Genomic DNA, 16517 nt, shown 5'->3' on the forward strand with positions numbered 1-16517 from the left:
ACCTGTCGGGGTTTCCTCGTGTTTCATTTCTGCCGGGTTAGTTGGTTTGTGTTGTTTGTAACTGGCCTACACTGGTACAGGGAGGTGGTTTCCAGGATAAAAAACCAACAAGCTCAGTACTACGTGCCCCAACTCCTGGGTTCTGCAGCTGGTGCAGGAACTCCTTTCCCCAGCGGCCTCCAGCTGCCAGGCTGGGGCCTCTCACTGCTGTCTTGCCCCGCCAGCCTCATTGCGAGGCCTGAGGTGGCATCACCTGGACCCTTGCAGAAGTCACTGCGTGCCACCTGGGCAGCCGGGGGCTCTCAGCATCCCTCCCACGGGGCCAACGAGAAGGCGTGCAAGGGCCTCCAGAGCAGCCGGCTCCTGCTGGGGGAGGCCACGGCCGCTGAACGCTGCTTGAAAGCCGCCTTTCCAGGCCGAGCCACATCCCTGAGGGACCAGGGGAAGGAAACCTCCCAAGAGCAGATTTGTCTGTGCCGTGACCAGCTGGGCATCTCTCTGCTTCTTACAAAGCATTATTGTGCAGTGGTTTCCCCGTCCCGTTCCAGCACCGCTTTGTGGAAAGGCACCTTGCGATCTAGCACAGACCTGATCTTTTCTCCCTTCCATTTTTCTCTCTCTCCATCTTTTCAGCACAGAAAAATATGTTCCCATGCTTAGGTACTCGGAGTGTTTGCTGTTTCGCAGGCTAAGATGCTCTTCCCGATCCAAAACAACTAACTGAACATTCTGGGCATTGGCATGTAAATCAGTGTGCTGACCTCGCTGGGAAAACCCGTCCCAGCTTCAGACTGTATTCTGAGCCTCAGGATGTCGGCGGTTTGAATCAACGCGGTATGCCCTGCATGTCAATTACGGAAACCACTTCAAATTCACAGTGGTGTTTGAAACTCTACCGGGAGCAGAGCTAGCATAACAGGGCTGTGCTATCAGAAGTTGTTGTCTACGTATTTTTTTTTTCTGTAATGGTGATATGGCATTTAAAGTAAATGTTCTTTTTCTTTCCTCTGTCTCCTTTTGTATAGATATAACAGTTTAAGCCTCTGTGTTAGTGGGGTGGTTTGACACCAATGGGCAGCTAAGCACCACCACACCGCTCTCTCACTCCTCCTCAACAGAACAGGGGGAGAAAAATACGATGGAAATGCTGTGATTTCAGGACCTTCACAAAAGCGGCTATGCAAGTTTGCAGGAGGAGAAGTCTTGTGTGTACCATAACAGTCATTGCTTCTGACTTGGAAAGCTTCTTTACCAAAAGTCTGGAAACGAAGCACCGTCTTCGTGTCCTGTTCTTACGCTCTTGCTGGGGTATCTGCTGTTGACCAGTATCACATGTGGGATACCTGGCTCATTTTTGTTGTGACTTCTTGTGGTCATTCTTATGTCCCGTCTGTTTGTATGACTAGAAAGCTGTTTATGTCCAAGTTAATTATGGCTGGCTGTTTGTTTGTGTACGTGGAAAACTAACGGTCCCTTCTGTAAAACCTCTACCTCTATTTGTCGGTGATGTGCGGGAGCCCCGTTAGCTCCTGTTCAAGCTTAGCAACTTCCACTTGTTTGGCTGTGCCCCAAAATAACAGTTGTGGGCTCCTTTTCTCCATGCTCCGCCCTGAGCTCAGTTTAACTACTTCTGTAGTCCACAAGTGTATGAGTTGTGGTGTCAAAAACTCGATGTGATAATCTGTTAGAGGCTTATATAATTATAATAATATAATAATAATTCTGCAACAAAACAGTCAGTAATACTGATCTAATATCACGGGTGTGCAACTTTTTTTTTTTTTTTTTTACCAGCACAGTTTGTCCCCGTCCATTGACTTTACATTGTTTTCATCCTCCTTTTCTCATCTTCCTTACGTGCTTCCAGTCCCCTCCCATCTCTGCACTTTAACATTTAGCATGTTAATTGGTCTAAAAATGCATCCGGGGTGTTTCTGCAGCATGTCCCAGCATCGTTTTGTGCATGGTGGCTTCAGCTGATTGCCACTTGGAGCCCTCTTTAGCAGCTCCTAAGCATTTACTTTGGGAATGAAGCTCTTCCAGTAATGGTATATATATATACTATTATGAATCAAAAAAAATGAATGAAAACCTGATATATATATATGAGGTTTCTCAGTGCAATAGAGCTGAAAGTGACTGGAAACGGTTCCAAAGAGATAAAAAGCAAATGTTTGCCCTGGTGCCGAGTCGGTGCGAGGAACTCGAGCAGCGGTGTGATTGATGCTTGTCAGGAGGGAGGGCTTCTGCGCGCTGGCTCCCGGTGGCAAACATCATCAGGATACTCAAGTGCAGGCGCATTTCTTGGTTTGGGGATATAAGCTGTCTGAGGGTGAAAGGAAAAGTCTCTGTGAAGTAGGTTAAGTGCCGTCTCAGGTAGTGCCCGGTAGTGTCCAACGTGGCATTGGTTACCATAATACCGTTGTTTGTTTTCACAAACCAGCACCTCATAGTTTCTGAGCGAACGACTGCTGCGAGGAGACCGTAACCTCTGGATTTCAAAGGAGCCATCGTTTCGCTGCTGCCTCTGTGGTTAATGTAAGAAAGGTGTCTTGCCATAAACTTTTCCGAGGTATTCAGCAAGGTTGGAAAGGGGTCGGCCCGGGCAGGAAGCCCTTGTCTGTGCTATAAAGAAAATAGCAAGTAACAAAATGAAAGCATCAAAGGACCAACAGGATGCAGTCCCATGAGTCCTCTCTGGCATGTTAGTCCTGCTTGAAAGTTAGCATTGAGTGAAGAGTGACCTTAAAACTCGCTTCATTCAAACAGACTGGGCTCAAGTTTAAAGTTCAAGGCATTTTGTTTTTTCACCTGTTTCCTACAGTTTTAAGAAACTTCTGAAGAATTAATGTGTAACTATATCTGGTCACTGAGCCAGCGCTAAGAATTTTTCTCAAGGGAAAATAACGTTACTGTATGGAGGGAGAGAAATGGATACTTTCTGAGCTGCAAGGAAAAGCCTCAGCAAAATAAAACCCAAACCCACCGTTACCGCAATCACAAAGGGCCCAGGAGCCAGCGTAACACACGTAGTGCCTCTCACTTTATTTTTGGAAGAAGCTGGTAGGACCCAGTAGTCACCCGAGTCGTGGCAGAAAGGACGTTTATGGTCGGACACAAACAGGGTCGAGTGGCTGGGCAGCGAGAGGGAGGAACAAAGCCCTGACCAGGAGCCCCCCCACTGCGGCTGCTGCGACGAGGTTGTGCCACCCCTTCTTTTATTTTAACCCAGCAGCACCTTCTGCCTTCGCCGTCCTAAAGCTGTTACTTTATTTTCTGATCTTTGCATCTCGCCCAGCGAAGGGAGCAGCAACAGAGCCCACGAGCGGGTCGGCCGGTCGCCTTTCGTAGCTGGAAGAGGCGACACAGATCTCATTCGCGTTCCCCCACGTCATTAAATTTTAACGATTCCAGCATGAATATTGCATGAAAGTACTTTTTGAATGGGTTTGTTTTGCCCTGGCAGCTAATACTCAGTGTAAAGTCTGATTTTTATTTCTTTTTTTTTTTTTTCTTTAAAGTAGCTTAGTAGAGGGATGAAGTGTCAAACCGGATTAAGCGAGAAAAGGCAACTTTTCATTGGCACTGTAGGTTATCCAGCAAAGCGATGCTGTCTGGAGCTCTTTTCAGCTGCTCAGTGGAAGTCTGTGAAATGACCCTAAAATAAAATTCTGCTCTTTACTCTCCTTGCCACAAGGTGGCCAAAAATGGTTTGAAAGCACAGATATGAGTGCTAGGAATTATGCCGATGCCTGGAGCAGCCTGCCCAGAACTCAATACACAGCGTGCAGGAGATTGAATTTATTACACAGAAAATTATATAAATTTTATTTATCGGGAGCTACGTTCAGAAAACGTTTCTACCAACTCTTCATTTCGCTCACTTCCTAGCTCGGGCTCAGTTTCGTGTTTTGTTTCTTAACTAAATGAAAAGTCAGTGTGATCTGCTTATCCCAAGCAGATGACAGGAAGAATATCAGTAACCATGAAGGGGCGAGGGAAGTTCAGCCGCCAGCCTTCTCCTGAAGTCACAACAGTGGAAGTGCTGCAAATTTGAGGCTCGGAAAGCACCAACTCTGCACAGACTGGGACTGAAACTTCCAGTTCCTACTCAGTCTCTGTTTATCCTGCCTGGTGAATTCATTTACTTAAATGTTGGAACAGGAACACTTACCCAAACCTGGGCTAGTGAGTTTTGTTGTTGCCACTGTTGAGTTTCGTGGGACCAGCACTCGTATGCCAGGTGCATTCCTGTAAATCCCTGTTAAGGAAACGTTTCCAAACAGCCGGACACTGCGCAGTCAGAAACATGCACTTCGTTTTCACCAGTTTCAGGAGTTGTCACACTTTTCCCTGAAAACTTTTTGGAAGCTTATCTTCAGATATACAGTAGGGAGAGATCCTTAGTTTAATGGAAATGAAGCATATCTTTTCCCTACAGATGCCCCACTCGGCATTGAGCTTTTTATGTGCGTTTTACGTTTAGCTTTTTATTTTTTAAGTTATTAACTCTGACAAGTAACCTCTTGGTTGTGAACAATTTAATTCACAATTCATTTTTCTGATTCAAAGTGAACACGAGTGCCCTAATCCCCTAATGGGAATTAATTGCATGTTTCAGTGCTTAACTCTGATCCTTTCTCAATCCCCACTGGGACAAGTTTCTTCCTGAAAGATCTGTGTTTGTTATTCAAAACACAATCTGAAAGGTAATGATTTTTCTTATAGAAGAGAGTCAGACCAACTGAATATTAATGTTCTTTTTATTGTGAGGGAATGAGCTGCATCCAAAAAAACTCATTTATGTCATGAAGGATGAATTACCCTGAAGTATATCTGATAAAATACAGGGGGGGAGAAATGGTGTAGTCTTTTTCCTGAAGTGAAAGCTGTTTGCCAGTAAATAAAGGCACACACCACTTTTTTTTTTTTTACTTTTTTTTTTTACTGAAAAACTGTGTTCTGTTACAGAGAAAAACTGTTTATTCACCAAGGGAGAAATTGCTTTGCTACTGGTTAAGAGGCATAGTTATTTTAAATGACATTCCTCCTGGCCAGTAACATACCATTTTTGATAGCCTAGCTATCTAGCAGTTTATTAAAGTAAGACTAAATAGCTGAAAACACATTAATTTTCCTCTTCCACTTGTTTTTTTTTTTTTTTTTTTCAAACTTTGGATGTTGTTTAATAACAAATGGAGCCGCATGTGCTCCTCTGGTGGGCGGTGGCTGGCTGCCCTGGGGGTGAAGCTGAGACAGGCTCTGAGCAGGTACTGACTGAGGGCGAATTCGGGAAAAACTTCATTTGCCATGCAGAAACAAGGGAGGATGAACAGGGCAGGGTGAAAATCAGATGAGGAACTATGAAGGTATGATTTTTTTCTTCCTGTCTTTCGGGAAGGCCAGTCTTCTACCCCACTTAAACCAGTTTTGAATGTTTTATGCTGCTAGATGAACGTTGAACAAAGTTGTTCAGGGTATGTTTTCAAGAGATGGCTGGCATACGTGCAAAACAGCGGCCACAGGCAGAGGTGGCTTGGGGCCCTTTGGGGTACCTGAAAAGGACTTGGGCATGGCTCTGACCTGGCCTTTCTGCCCGCAGCCATCGTTTACGGTTTTGCTATCACTGAAATATGGGATCCCGCCTCTGTATATATCCCCCTCACCCACAAGATGGGTGAGGGCGCTTGTGCCGACACCATCCCCTGGCCCGGCCTTGTCAAGTCAGCCAGCGAGGTTTGTCAGCGAGGAGTCATTCAAGGCACCGAGGAGAAACTGGTGCTCCCCCCTTCCCCTGGACGGGCGAGACAAGCGTGTCCTTGTGCTTGTGACAGCAGCTCGGCAGCCCAGCCTGGCTCCGGGGGTGACCCCGGCAGCCGCCACAGCTCCCCCGGGCGATGCTGGTGTCCCGCGGCCTTGTCCGCCTCAGCCAGCGGCGGGACCACAGCGCCAGGGCTCGGGGAGCCCTCGGTGTGTCCCTGAAAGGCCTCCGCAGCAGGCTGACCCCAGCCCGCTCCCCTGCCAGGCCGCCTCGTTGGGCAGCACAGCGCTTGGTTCCTCGGGCCTGGCGTTCAAGGCTTTTCCTTCCGCTCCATGGCCAGCGGCTGCTTTGTCGGGCCGGGCAATGCCTCGGTTTGCACGGCGTTAGCTTCCTGCAGCTACAAGCATCGTGCTTCTGGCTGTGTTTATCCCTTCTTTTTTATTTTGATTTGCTTTTGGTTGATTAATGCCACTGCACTTTTTTTTAACGATGAAACAAGACACTCGAACTTCCGAACTGCAGCCAGGCTCGTCCGTCGCTGAATGAAATGGTGCTTCTCAAATCCCGAGTACTGCCACGGTGAGCTGTGCTGGACTGCACAGACCTGGGGCCGGGAAAGGTCCCTCAGTGCAGGCTTTAAAGCCAACCACCCTGACAAGGAGGGGGGAAATCAGCCGGTGGCTACACTCCTGCAAGTTTTAACAGCTGGGATTGAGCAGGGCTACTTAAACCATAAATGCAGTAGAGCAATATAGTAAGGTGCTTGAACCTTTTTTGTTTTGTTTTGTTTTAGGGTGTGCTAACTGGAGCTTGTTCCCATCGCTGGGATGGCTCCCTGGGTTCCTTTAGGTACGTTACTGAGCATGGCACCATCCTTACTGCATGCAGCATGGCTCCAATATAATCATGAGAGGGAGGAAAAAAAAAAATCAAGAAAGGCTTGAAGCTTTTACTCTGTCTCAGCGCTGTGTTGGCTGCTGTTGTGGCATCCTTAGAGAAACAATGGGATGCCATTTGATTACAGCAAAGAGCTGCAAGAGGGCCTTCCCCCACTGTCGGTCTCTCTACGTTTTCTGACTGAAAAGTTTAAGGACCAATTTGAATTTAGCACGATTTTTTAAATGAGGTGTAGGAGATCGATTTTGCATGTGCCCAAACAGCCTCGCATGTACAATCCATTTCGGCGTGCATGCATTCCTTTGGTCCGTGCTGCACTTTCAGCTAGCCACGTGTGTAACGTCCACCTTTGTCTTTCTGCTGCTTTTGCAGGTACGATGGCTCGTGTCTTTGTGTATGGCACGCTTAAGAAGGGCCAGCCCAACTACAAGCACATGATAAACACTGCCAAGGGGATAGCAAAATACCAAGGAAGGGGCCGCACCGTGGAGAAGTACCCTCTGGTGATCGCAGGGAAATACAACATCCCTTTCATGCTGAACATCCCGGGCACGGGGCACCACGTGGCCGGGGAGATTTACACCGTGGACGACCAGATGCTGCAGTTCCTCGACGAATTCGAAGGCTGCCCAGACATGTACCAGCGCACGACGATGAGAATCGAGGTGGTGGAGTGGGAAGGGAAAAGCAGCGCGGCCGGGAGCAGCGTGATGGAGTGCTTTGTGTACAGCACGACCACCTACCAGCCCGAGTGGGTCCAGCTGCCCTACCATGACAATTACGATTCCTCCGGGACTCACGGCCTCTCCTACGTGCTACGTGAGAGCAGGGATTAAGCCGGCGCAGCCCTGCTGAAGAAGCAGTAGCGCAGTAGCCCTTCCAGGAAACCCGTAATGCCCTTGTATTAAAACCTGAGATCTCGTGTAACCTCCCAAACCTGGGCACGTTGGCTCTAGCGTGTTGTAGGCCTGGAGGCTGGCACGCAGCCCTGGCTAGGCACAGCCCGCTGCCCCCACTAACCCAGCCTAACTGGTTTCACATGACGCCTGAAACAAGCATATCTGTCTGTGCGCACCCCTCTGGGGGTTTGGGTTTTACCCTCCACCACCCCCAGCCTTGCCTCAAGTGCAGGGCTGAGGTGAGTGAAAAGGCAGATGAACACACACTCTTTTCTTACCAGAACTGATAAATTTATCACGTGTGTTCTTCAAGGCGGGCGGGATAATGATGCTATTGCACTAATAGCTCAAACTGATTTTTAAAAATTGTATCTACAAACCAAGTAAAACGCACCTCACATTTAATATTGCTTTGTGTTTGGTAGGCTACTGAATGTAAACAAACTGGGCAAACAACTGTGTCTTGGGCGAGAAATGACCATACAGATAGCCTGCACTTCAAGGAAAATCTGAAGTTGATGTAGAAATAGAGGGGAGAGAATTTAACGATGCCTATTCATACTCTGTGATGCCATGTTTTTCTGAACTGGAGATGATTATTTTTAAAACGTGTTTAGTTTTATGAGAAGAGATATTAAAGAAATATTAAATATTAAAGAGAATTACATTTCAAGTCGTATTTTTAATTTAACATCCTCAGCACTTTAGGTACTATTTCAGTTCACTAAGGGACTGGGGGATCTGGGAGTTGCGGGCCAGAGAAAGCAAACCTGATTTCAGCTGCCCACCACACTACTCCACCTGCAGCTGGGGCGAGCACTTAGAGTCCAGCTGACTTTTGGCCAAGCACTTTAATGCAGAACTTGCAGTCATATGCAGACTGAATTTTTTTACTGGGAGGGAGATTATTACTCATGTAATCATAATATAAAAAAAAATCCCCAAAGGACCTGTATGTGATTATTGCAACATCTAAAGTACCAAAAAAAAAAAAAAAAAAAAAAAGACAAAAAGAAGACTGTTGTCCCCATGACCCAACCACTTGTGCTGGTTTCTGTACAGTCTGGGGAAACTGTGGCTTTGTGCTGTTGCTCTCCTGGGCCTTGTCTTTCCTTCAACTGTGGTGTTTGGGGCATAGATATTGTACAAAATACAAAGCTGCCGAAGGGACAGGGCTGTGTGCTGTGCAGTGAGCCAAGGTACAATGAAATGTACTGAGGAGACCGTTACAAACAAGCTTGTCCTTTGCTTTATTGCCAGTAGCTCTGGGATGGCCAGAGGAGGTCAGCGCGGGGATCCAGGGTAAGCAATCAGCCTAAAAACTTCATTAGGAATAGGCACTGCTGCAGTTCAAGTAGAAAAACAGAACAGCTTGTGTTGTTTCTGCAGTAGGCAAATTAAATACCTTTCAAGTAGAATATTCTTTTTTTTTTTTTTTTAACTTCCTTAGTTTAGGGCAGCCTGCTGTCTGAATTGTGCCCCAAGCTGGCATTATGGATGTTCCTAGGAGAGGCTGCAGGGGCTGTGCCTCAGTTTCTCCAACTGCAAAAGCAATGCTGTGCTTGGGTCAGCTACTGCCCAAACACTCACCTTAGTCATTGGAAAGATATGTAAACTGATTAACAAAGCAGATCTCTGCTAAATTATTCCCCCCCCCCTTGGCCATATGACAGTCAGCAGCTTTCAATGACACGGCCAATGCACTCAGTGCACTGTCAATCATTTTTCAACCAGAATGAACGTTTCTGGTTAAAAAAATGAGTCACCAGCCCTGTCACAGACTGGTTTTTGTTTTTGTTTTCTTTCTTTCATCTTCCTGTAAAGGGCCTGTCTCTGGCCAGAGGTTTTGTTTTGTTTTGTTTTGTTTTTTGTTCATTTTCTGGGAATTAGCAGGACCCTGTGCATCCTAGGCAAGAAACTACTGGCAAGCCCCCTCCTCTCTGAGGCAGTGCTAAAGGCACAGCAGGACCGCTGAGGTTGCCACAGGCACAGCCCCATGGCCTGGCTCCAGCCCCGGCAGCAGCAGGGGCCCCAGCAAGAGCCCTGGGGGACTGGGGGGGCACCGCCGCGCCTGGGGGGGGGCTGCAGCTGCTGACCTGGGCCTGGATGGGTTAATGGAAGAAAGAGCCCTCGGATAACCACACGCTAACACTGTGAACCCAGTAAGCCTCTGGTATCTGCGCCTGCCTGTGGCATTGAGTTCCCAAGCTCAGAAAGAAAAATACACGGTTGTTTAATGTGACCAAAGTCACTGCAGTACAGGGCACAAGGGTGCAAGACAGAAGTGATGGTGCTTCCGTCTTTGAAGGAACCGTAACAGAAAACCTAAAAATAAGTAGTAATAGTACTTTTACAGCCTAAGAAAGGACCTGCATCTCTTTTATGATGGATGCTTTTAAAACAGTTTTTAACAGTAGTTTTTCAAAGCTTTCGAATGCAAAAAATACATATATATCACCAGATCCTCTCACTTCTGTTCATGTCTCTTAAATCTTCCTCTTCTCCGGGCCTTACCTGGTTTCCCATACCAGATCCACAGCTCTCCAGTAGGATATAATCATGTATTATGAACAGCCCTTGTTCCTCACAGAGTCTTTAGAAGGAGCCTCTGCACAACAAAAGGTCAGGCACTTGGGTCTCTCTTTCCCAGAGGCATTCAGGAGGCAGCGTGCTTGGCCTGAGGGCCAGCAAGTGCCTCCAGCAATACCTTGGGGCAGCTAAGGGGATTCGAGGACTGTGCCAGCTCCTTCTGGAAGGCCTTGCATCCAGTAATCAATAGAAAGAAGATAAAGGGGAGGGCAGTTGAGTATGGAGTCTGAATAAAAGAAGAAAATTCCCTTACAACTGCAAATGAAAATACGTGGGGAAAGTCTGTACTAGTAAAATAAAGCATCTAACCCGAAATTTAAAGCTAGTCTGTACAAAGGCTTCAAATTATTACAATAAATCTGACCAGAATTTAAGCCATTGGCAGTAATTGTTCAGTGCTTACACAGAGTTTAAGGGAAACTGCTCGGTTCATTCAATGGTTAATTTCTCACTCATCAACCATTCTGTACATTTGTCTGGGGCCTCAAACCAGTGATATAACCATGGAGAAGATTAATCAGCTTTGGGCTTCTGTTGTTTCCTTTTTTAAAAAAGGGGCTTTTTCTGTTTTAACGCAGAAATAGTATTTTATTGATTCTATATGATCCTGAAAAATCAAAGAATTACAAAGGTTATGTACAAGTGTTTCTGGAAGTAAAAATCTGGGATCTGTTGCCAAGGTTTAGTATCTGTGTTTGCTGTCTTAACCACTGATACAATAAATATGACTGTATAAAATCTTCTGTGTAGGACTGTCCATCTTCTGTGTTGAATTGCCTTCATTTTACTTCATGGATGGAAACAACAAAGGCTTAGGTAATTCAGCAGTGGGAAGGCAACCTTCATTCCAGTTCCACCAGCAGATCTCCTTCTCCAACAGTATCACCAGCTTTGCAGTGCACAGCTTTCACCTACAGTAGAGAAACAGAAATAATTTCAGATCTTCCTCAGTGGCATGGTTAAATAAATGTTCTGGTTGGCATTGCGTATACGCAGGATGACATCTGCGTGCACAGTACGTGCACAGGATAAACGGCCACTGTATAACGTTACAACCACCACAGGGATCACAGACACGTTTATGCTGGGAGGGCCTCGAGATGTTGCCAGCCCAACCTCCAAGGTTCAGAGCCCAGCTGAGCTTTGTGTATCTCTGAGGATGGAGACTCCACCACCTCTGGGCAGGCTGCCACAGGGCTTGGCCAAATCCAGCTCCAGCAAGATATCTAGGAACCTACCACTCGCTGGTTTTTGTGTGAGTTGGGTGCTTGAAGCTCTGAATGTCAAATCATTAAAAAGATATATTAAAAAATAAAAAGCACCTATTTGCACTGCTGTTAATTTCCTACTGAAATTCTAAGTATTTTAGAGGATAATCTGAGTATTCAACATTCATTCATGCTTGGACATTACAATGAAATACGCCAGTATTTCTTGGATAACAGATCTGAAGTATTACTGATTTTTGGGACTGCAGCCATGAAGCTGGGTTTTCCTTAATCCCCAGAATGCTGAGATAAATCAATTCAAATCTGAGTTTAAATCCTTCCAAGTAACTGAACTTGGCAAAGGGCTACAGTTGTCAAATAAATGCAGTTACATTTGTAGATGAACCCTATACTCCTGTGCAGATTCCTGAATTTTAAAACACATAAAGCTTATACATTAAGTATATATACATATGTAGTATATACACTATAGTCCCTCATTTTCTCTATAAAATGCTGACGTGTTTGAATTCCCTTTTAGCACATGGAGTGCCAGACAATATTTGAAGCTCTGTACTAGAATTTGTTTGCAACGTTAATTCAAAGCTCCCACTGATGCGCCCAAACTGTTGGACAAAGCTTTCTTCAGCAGTTAGTTTAGCTCAGTCACCCAAACGTCAACTTAGGCTCCTAAAGGAAACCTGCGGCACGCCCTAACTGTCAGGCTGCTGTGGCTGCACTGTTGTCCACGTCTGAGTTTGACAGTCTATGCCACATGAGCTGTAGGCATATCTCTGGATCTGTCGCACATACATATCCACGGCATTGCCCAAGAAATGAAGCTGAATGCTGTTGACAGGCAAAAACACCATAAAATGTACAAGAAAGGGCTTTATTTCTAAACCTACACAGCCTCCCCAGTCCCTGAGACTCCCATCTTTTGGGAAATGAAAGCAGTGTGAAAACTATTCTACTTCTTTCTGTTCTTTTTATACAAAGTCAAGGTTCGGCAAACTGTGTAGCTCAGCAGTGTTTCAAGCTCCCTGGTTATTTCTGCAATGTGCTGGCAGCCAGCACGGCCAGCTCCCCAGCCTGACCCACGTACAGCTGTCCCATACGAGGGAGGAGGCTCCCGGCTCCCTCTGCAGCTTTCACTCACTGCTGACCACCTGCAACTGGGGTAAATTCAAAGCAGATAAAAACAAGCCACTTTTCTCACAATTGCAAACAGGAAGAGTGGGGGGGGTGAGGCAGAAAAGGAATTCAGACGGGAATGAAAATGGACATCTTCCAGCTGAAGACAAAGGAACTGAGTTTCAAAACACGGTTTTAAGGCATAAAAACGTGGACTAGCAGCCAACAGCAACCAGCTCATTCCTGCGGTGGAGTCAAGTTATTTCAGCACTCAGCCGTGGCTTCGCACTGCAGAATGATGCAAAAAAACCTTCTGTTCATCAGGTTCATTTCTACACAACTCCAAAGTACTTTTGCTTTCTCAATTTCTTAAAATTCTAAAAAATCAAAAAATCTGCTTATTACTAAAATGGAGACATCCAGGGGATGTTGTAAGGTATGCATCAGGCCCACTGAACGGTCCCTGCACCATTCAAATCCCACTTTGAAAGATTAATAAACCAAATGTGTTTTTACGTGGCATCTGTGCAGAATGGTGGGAGGTATTTATTATTTGGAGAAGTGCAGGCAGGATTTTAAGGAATAGGCCCATGGGTTGCAGCACAACTTGGTGGGGAAGGAAAGGTTAGAGTAAAAAAAAAAAAAAAGAAAAAGAGGGGGGATGGCAATGGCATGTTAATTTCAAATACTCACTGGTCAAAAACAGTGGATGCAAAGAGCAGCAATAAGGGGTTAAACAAAAGAAGCAAAGACGAAAAATAAATGCTATAAAAATATTAATCACGTGAGAAAATAAATTATATAGGAATTAACGCATGAAAGAAAATAATAAAACGCCAATGTCAGAGCAACAGGAGAAGGTACATTCTCACTCTCCCTGCATTTTTTTCCCTCAAGACCCAATTTTGCGTTAGATGTACTGGAAGAGGCAAGACCTGGGTCCAAGCCTTGGTGACAATTTCAGTGCTGTGCCAAATAATCCTTTCTTGTAAACACACAAACAGTCCTTGGCATAGACACCCATCTTCAGATCCCAGCCAATCTTGCCAATGCCTAACCCAGCCTCTGCCCTGAAGAGTCAGGCTCCTTGCTGCCTCCCCCTGGGCTAATGAATCTTGCAATACATTTTTTTTATTATTATTTTCTTTAGCACAGAGTTCTGTCCCAGACAGAGCTGGGCTAGGACCTGCTAGGAAATATGATATTAGGAGAACAAAAAACCCAGATCTCCTCGAAAGTGACTCTGCTCTCCCTTTGAAAAGGATGAACTGGGGGCCTGTGTCTAGGTGATGGCTTCAGGCTGTGCGTTATAATCTGACACAGGAATGCTCTGAGGCTCTGACGTGGGGGCTGATAGTCCCCAAAACAGATGGGGTTTCTCCTTGTCATATAAGCTTAACCAGTTCCCCGCTCAGAGGGCTGGTTTTGGTACATCCTGCACCGCAGGACAGTCCCAGCTCAGGGGCTGCTATGCTGATCCCCCGCCCCCAAAAGAAGTAAGATTCCAAAATGCACAGTCTGAATGCATTTGCAGATCCAGGCTTCATGTTAAATATGAAGCCTGAGCGCAGTCAATAATCAAAAAATCGCCTCTCTCTTCTTCCTGCAAAAATCCTTTCTATGCCTTGTTCTGAGTGGTTTTGTAGTGTCAAATTGTTTGCCATTAATGAATTAACTGGCAGAGAGATCTCTCTTCTTCAGTTGATCTTTGGAAGTAGGGAATTTGGAAAAAAAAAGGGTTTGCAACGTCTTTCAATTCAACTTGGCATTGTAACATCACAGAAAACAAATCATTTAGGAGAAAAAGAGTTATATGAATTTCTGAAGCCAGTAAAACTATTTCCTGCTGTGCTATCTACAGCTCGGAACTACTTAACAGCATTCACAGCAGATGTAAATGTTAAAAATTAAAGACACCTCACTTCGAAAGACTTACAACAATCAGACTTAATTCCTTAACAACCAGAATCCTCCTTTTTTCCTTTTTAAATTCTATCCTATTTGACAAGTTGCATATGGTTTTAAGTGACCCAAGGTAGCTTACCTTGCCTGTTTTAGCAGCAATCATACTGTTCTGCATTTTCATTGCTTCAATTACACAAATCTCTTGACCTTCTGAAACCTGGTAAAATTAAAGCAGTACAAAATGAGGAGAGAGGATTTAAAATGTTCTAAGTGTGTATGATTCTTCTGGAAAATAAAGGGATTATTTCATTAAATGCTAAAAAGACTTTCATGGCACAAGTCAAGTCAGCCAGCTACGTACAGTCACAACACAAACCACAGTTGCCTTTGACAAACTGGAAACAAAACAGGGAAAAAGGAATCACCCACGGAAAAACATCACCCTAAACGAACCTGAAAGGCTCCTCTCCCACCCCATCTACTCAGCTCCAACTTTCACAGTTCACATTTCACATCCACCACAGCTCGACATCAATTAAATCCAGACCGAGATTTAATTTGCGCAGCTTTGGCTGCGGAGCCTTTGCTTTGCTTCCCTGGCGCAGATCCCACGGATGCTAACCCTGATTCGGAAGCCAAAGTTTCTTGGCACCGGTCCTGGGGAGCACGGGCGGGGAGCTCCGACGGCACCCAGCAGGCTGATGCTGAGCAGCACCTTTGCACTCCTCGGTGCCCGGGCAGCGGCTGACGGCTTCGGACCGAGCGAAGGGAGCGGGCCTGTGAGGAAACACCCAACCTCGTCCACAGGGGAGGGGGCAGGGAGGCAAAATGATAAATTTCCTCACAACAAGTGATAGATCTTAAAGGGAAACACTTAGGTTTCCTCTTCATGCCCTCTGCTAAGGCACATGCAAGCTCAAGGTGAGGGAAACCAGCCCCTGTGCTGCGCGCTCCCCGTGGCCCCCACACGGGTGCTCCCTCCAAGGCCTTTCACCCCGCAGCGCTGGAAACCAGCCCCTCAGGGCTTCACGATGGCCCGGGGGCCTGCCTACGGGTGAGGGAAAAGCACACGATTCAACATTTAGCCCTCGTGTAACCCAGTGATCACCCAGACGTGTCACAAAAATGTGCCACTTGGCATGCTCCAGTGTTTAGGACTGGTACGGATGCGCTTCTCTGAGGTGGCTTCTCCGAGCGCCCACGGCAAGTCTTTCCATGGAGCTCTTCTGTGGACATGGAAATCTGCCTTTCTGTCATTATGTAGGCAAAAATGGGAAACTTTCACTCTAATGTCAACATTTCACTGAAGAGGGTAACTCGAGACCTGCGGAGATCTGGTCTTTGCATTGCCATACGCGCTGTACCGACTGACCGAAGGAAGCGTGCCTGAGAAGAAATGCCAAACCACATCCACAGGGGAGGGATCACAGAGACAAAATGATAGTTTTCACCACAGAACGTATTTGTATGTATATATATATATATGTTCTTATAGATAAATATGTATATAAATATATGTAAAACACGAATATATATTCAAGAACAAGTGTGTTCCACTTCAGGGGAATATACTAACAAATAGGTGTTAAGTCAGAGATCAAATGCACGCTGCACAAAGTACATTCCGAAGATTTAAATAAAATTTTATTTCCAAAGCTTGTTCCAGCCCTACTCTTGGCTAATGTTAACCATACGTTTTAAGCAGAGACTTAATTGGTCTGAATTTTTTTTTTTAATGGTCTAATTTCACGGAAGTGTTGATGGCTGCCTATGGGTTCTGAACAAGGCAGAACGACAGACATTACATTAAAAAATGGTTACAGCTATTTCTCTGACAACGCCGTGATAGGCTTTTTGGAGTCAATAAGGAATGTGTTTGCTCTGGGAACACCGCGCGATGACCGGATACAGAAGAATAACCAACGCCCAACACTTCAACCGCAGAAATGCCATCCTGAGCTTCAGGTGAGCATTTAAGTCATTAGCAGTGTCAAATTCGGTGAATAGTGTCAAAGACTTGCACTTTGTCCCCAGTTATTTCCCCGTCTTTTGTCTCTCTCCTTCCGCACCTGCTGCCCTGTCTGGGGCCTTTCTCCAGCAGCTCCTTCTTTCCTTCCTGCTTTT

General features: G+C 45.8%; 2 protein-coding genes across 12 annotated transcripts in view; one reads left to right on the forward strand and one right to left on the reverse strand.

The window, feature by feature from the left end:
• The window catches only part of GGACT (gamma-glutamylamine cyclotransferase), a 28629-nt gene extending 20410 nt beyond the window's left edge, over positions 1 to 8219 (forward strand). For 3 of the 8 annotated variants that reach the window (XM_083820686.1, XM_083820687.1, XM_083820689.1), the window contains exons 2-3: positions 6555 to 6610; positions 7031 to 8219. In XM_083820686.1, coding sequence (XP_083676812.1) covers positions 6589 to 6610; positions 7031 to 7494 — 486 coding nt within the window. In that variant the 5' untranslated portion in view covers positions 6555 to 6588 and the 3' untranslated portion in view covers positions 7495 to 8219. Of the gene's footprint in view, positions 1 to 2517; positions 2539 to 6554; positions 6611 to 7030 lie in introns of those variants that run through there. The other 5 variants (XM_083820692.1, XM_083820685.1, XM_083820690.1 and 2 more) reach the window with 3 other exon arrangements.
• A 2486-nt stretch (positions 8220 to 10705) lies between these two features.
• The window catches only part of PCCA (propionyl-CoA carboxylase subunit alpha), a 284839-nt gene continuing 279027 nt past the window's right edge, over positions 10706 to 16517 (reverse strand). For all 4 annotated transcript variants that reach the window (XM_083820666.1, XM_083820667.1, XM_083820668.1 and 1 more), the window contains 2 exons: positions 14533 to 14610; positions 10706 to 11057 (listed from right to left, as the gene is read on the reverse strand). In XM_083820666.1, coding sequence (XP_083676792.1) covers positions 10989 to 11057; positions 14533 to 14610 — 147 coding nt within the window. In that variant the 3' untranslated portion in view covers positions 10706 to 10988. The remainder of the gene's footprint in view (positions 11058 to 14532; positions 14611 to 16517) is intronic.

This window comes from Anser anser, assembly GCF_964211835.1.
Source record: "Anser anser genome assembly, chromosome: 1".
In the NCBI taxonomy this organism is placed as follows: Eukaryota; Metazoa; Chordata; class Aves; order Anseriformes; family Anatidae; genus Anser; species Anser anser.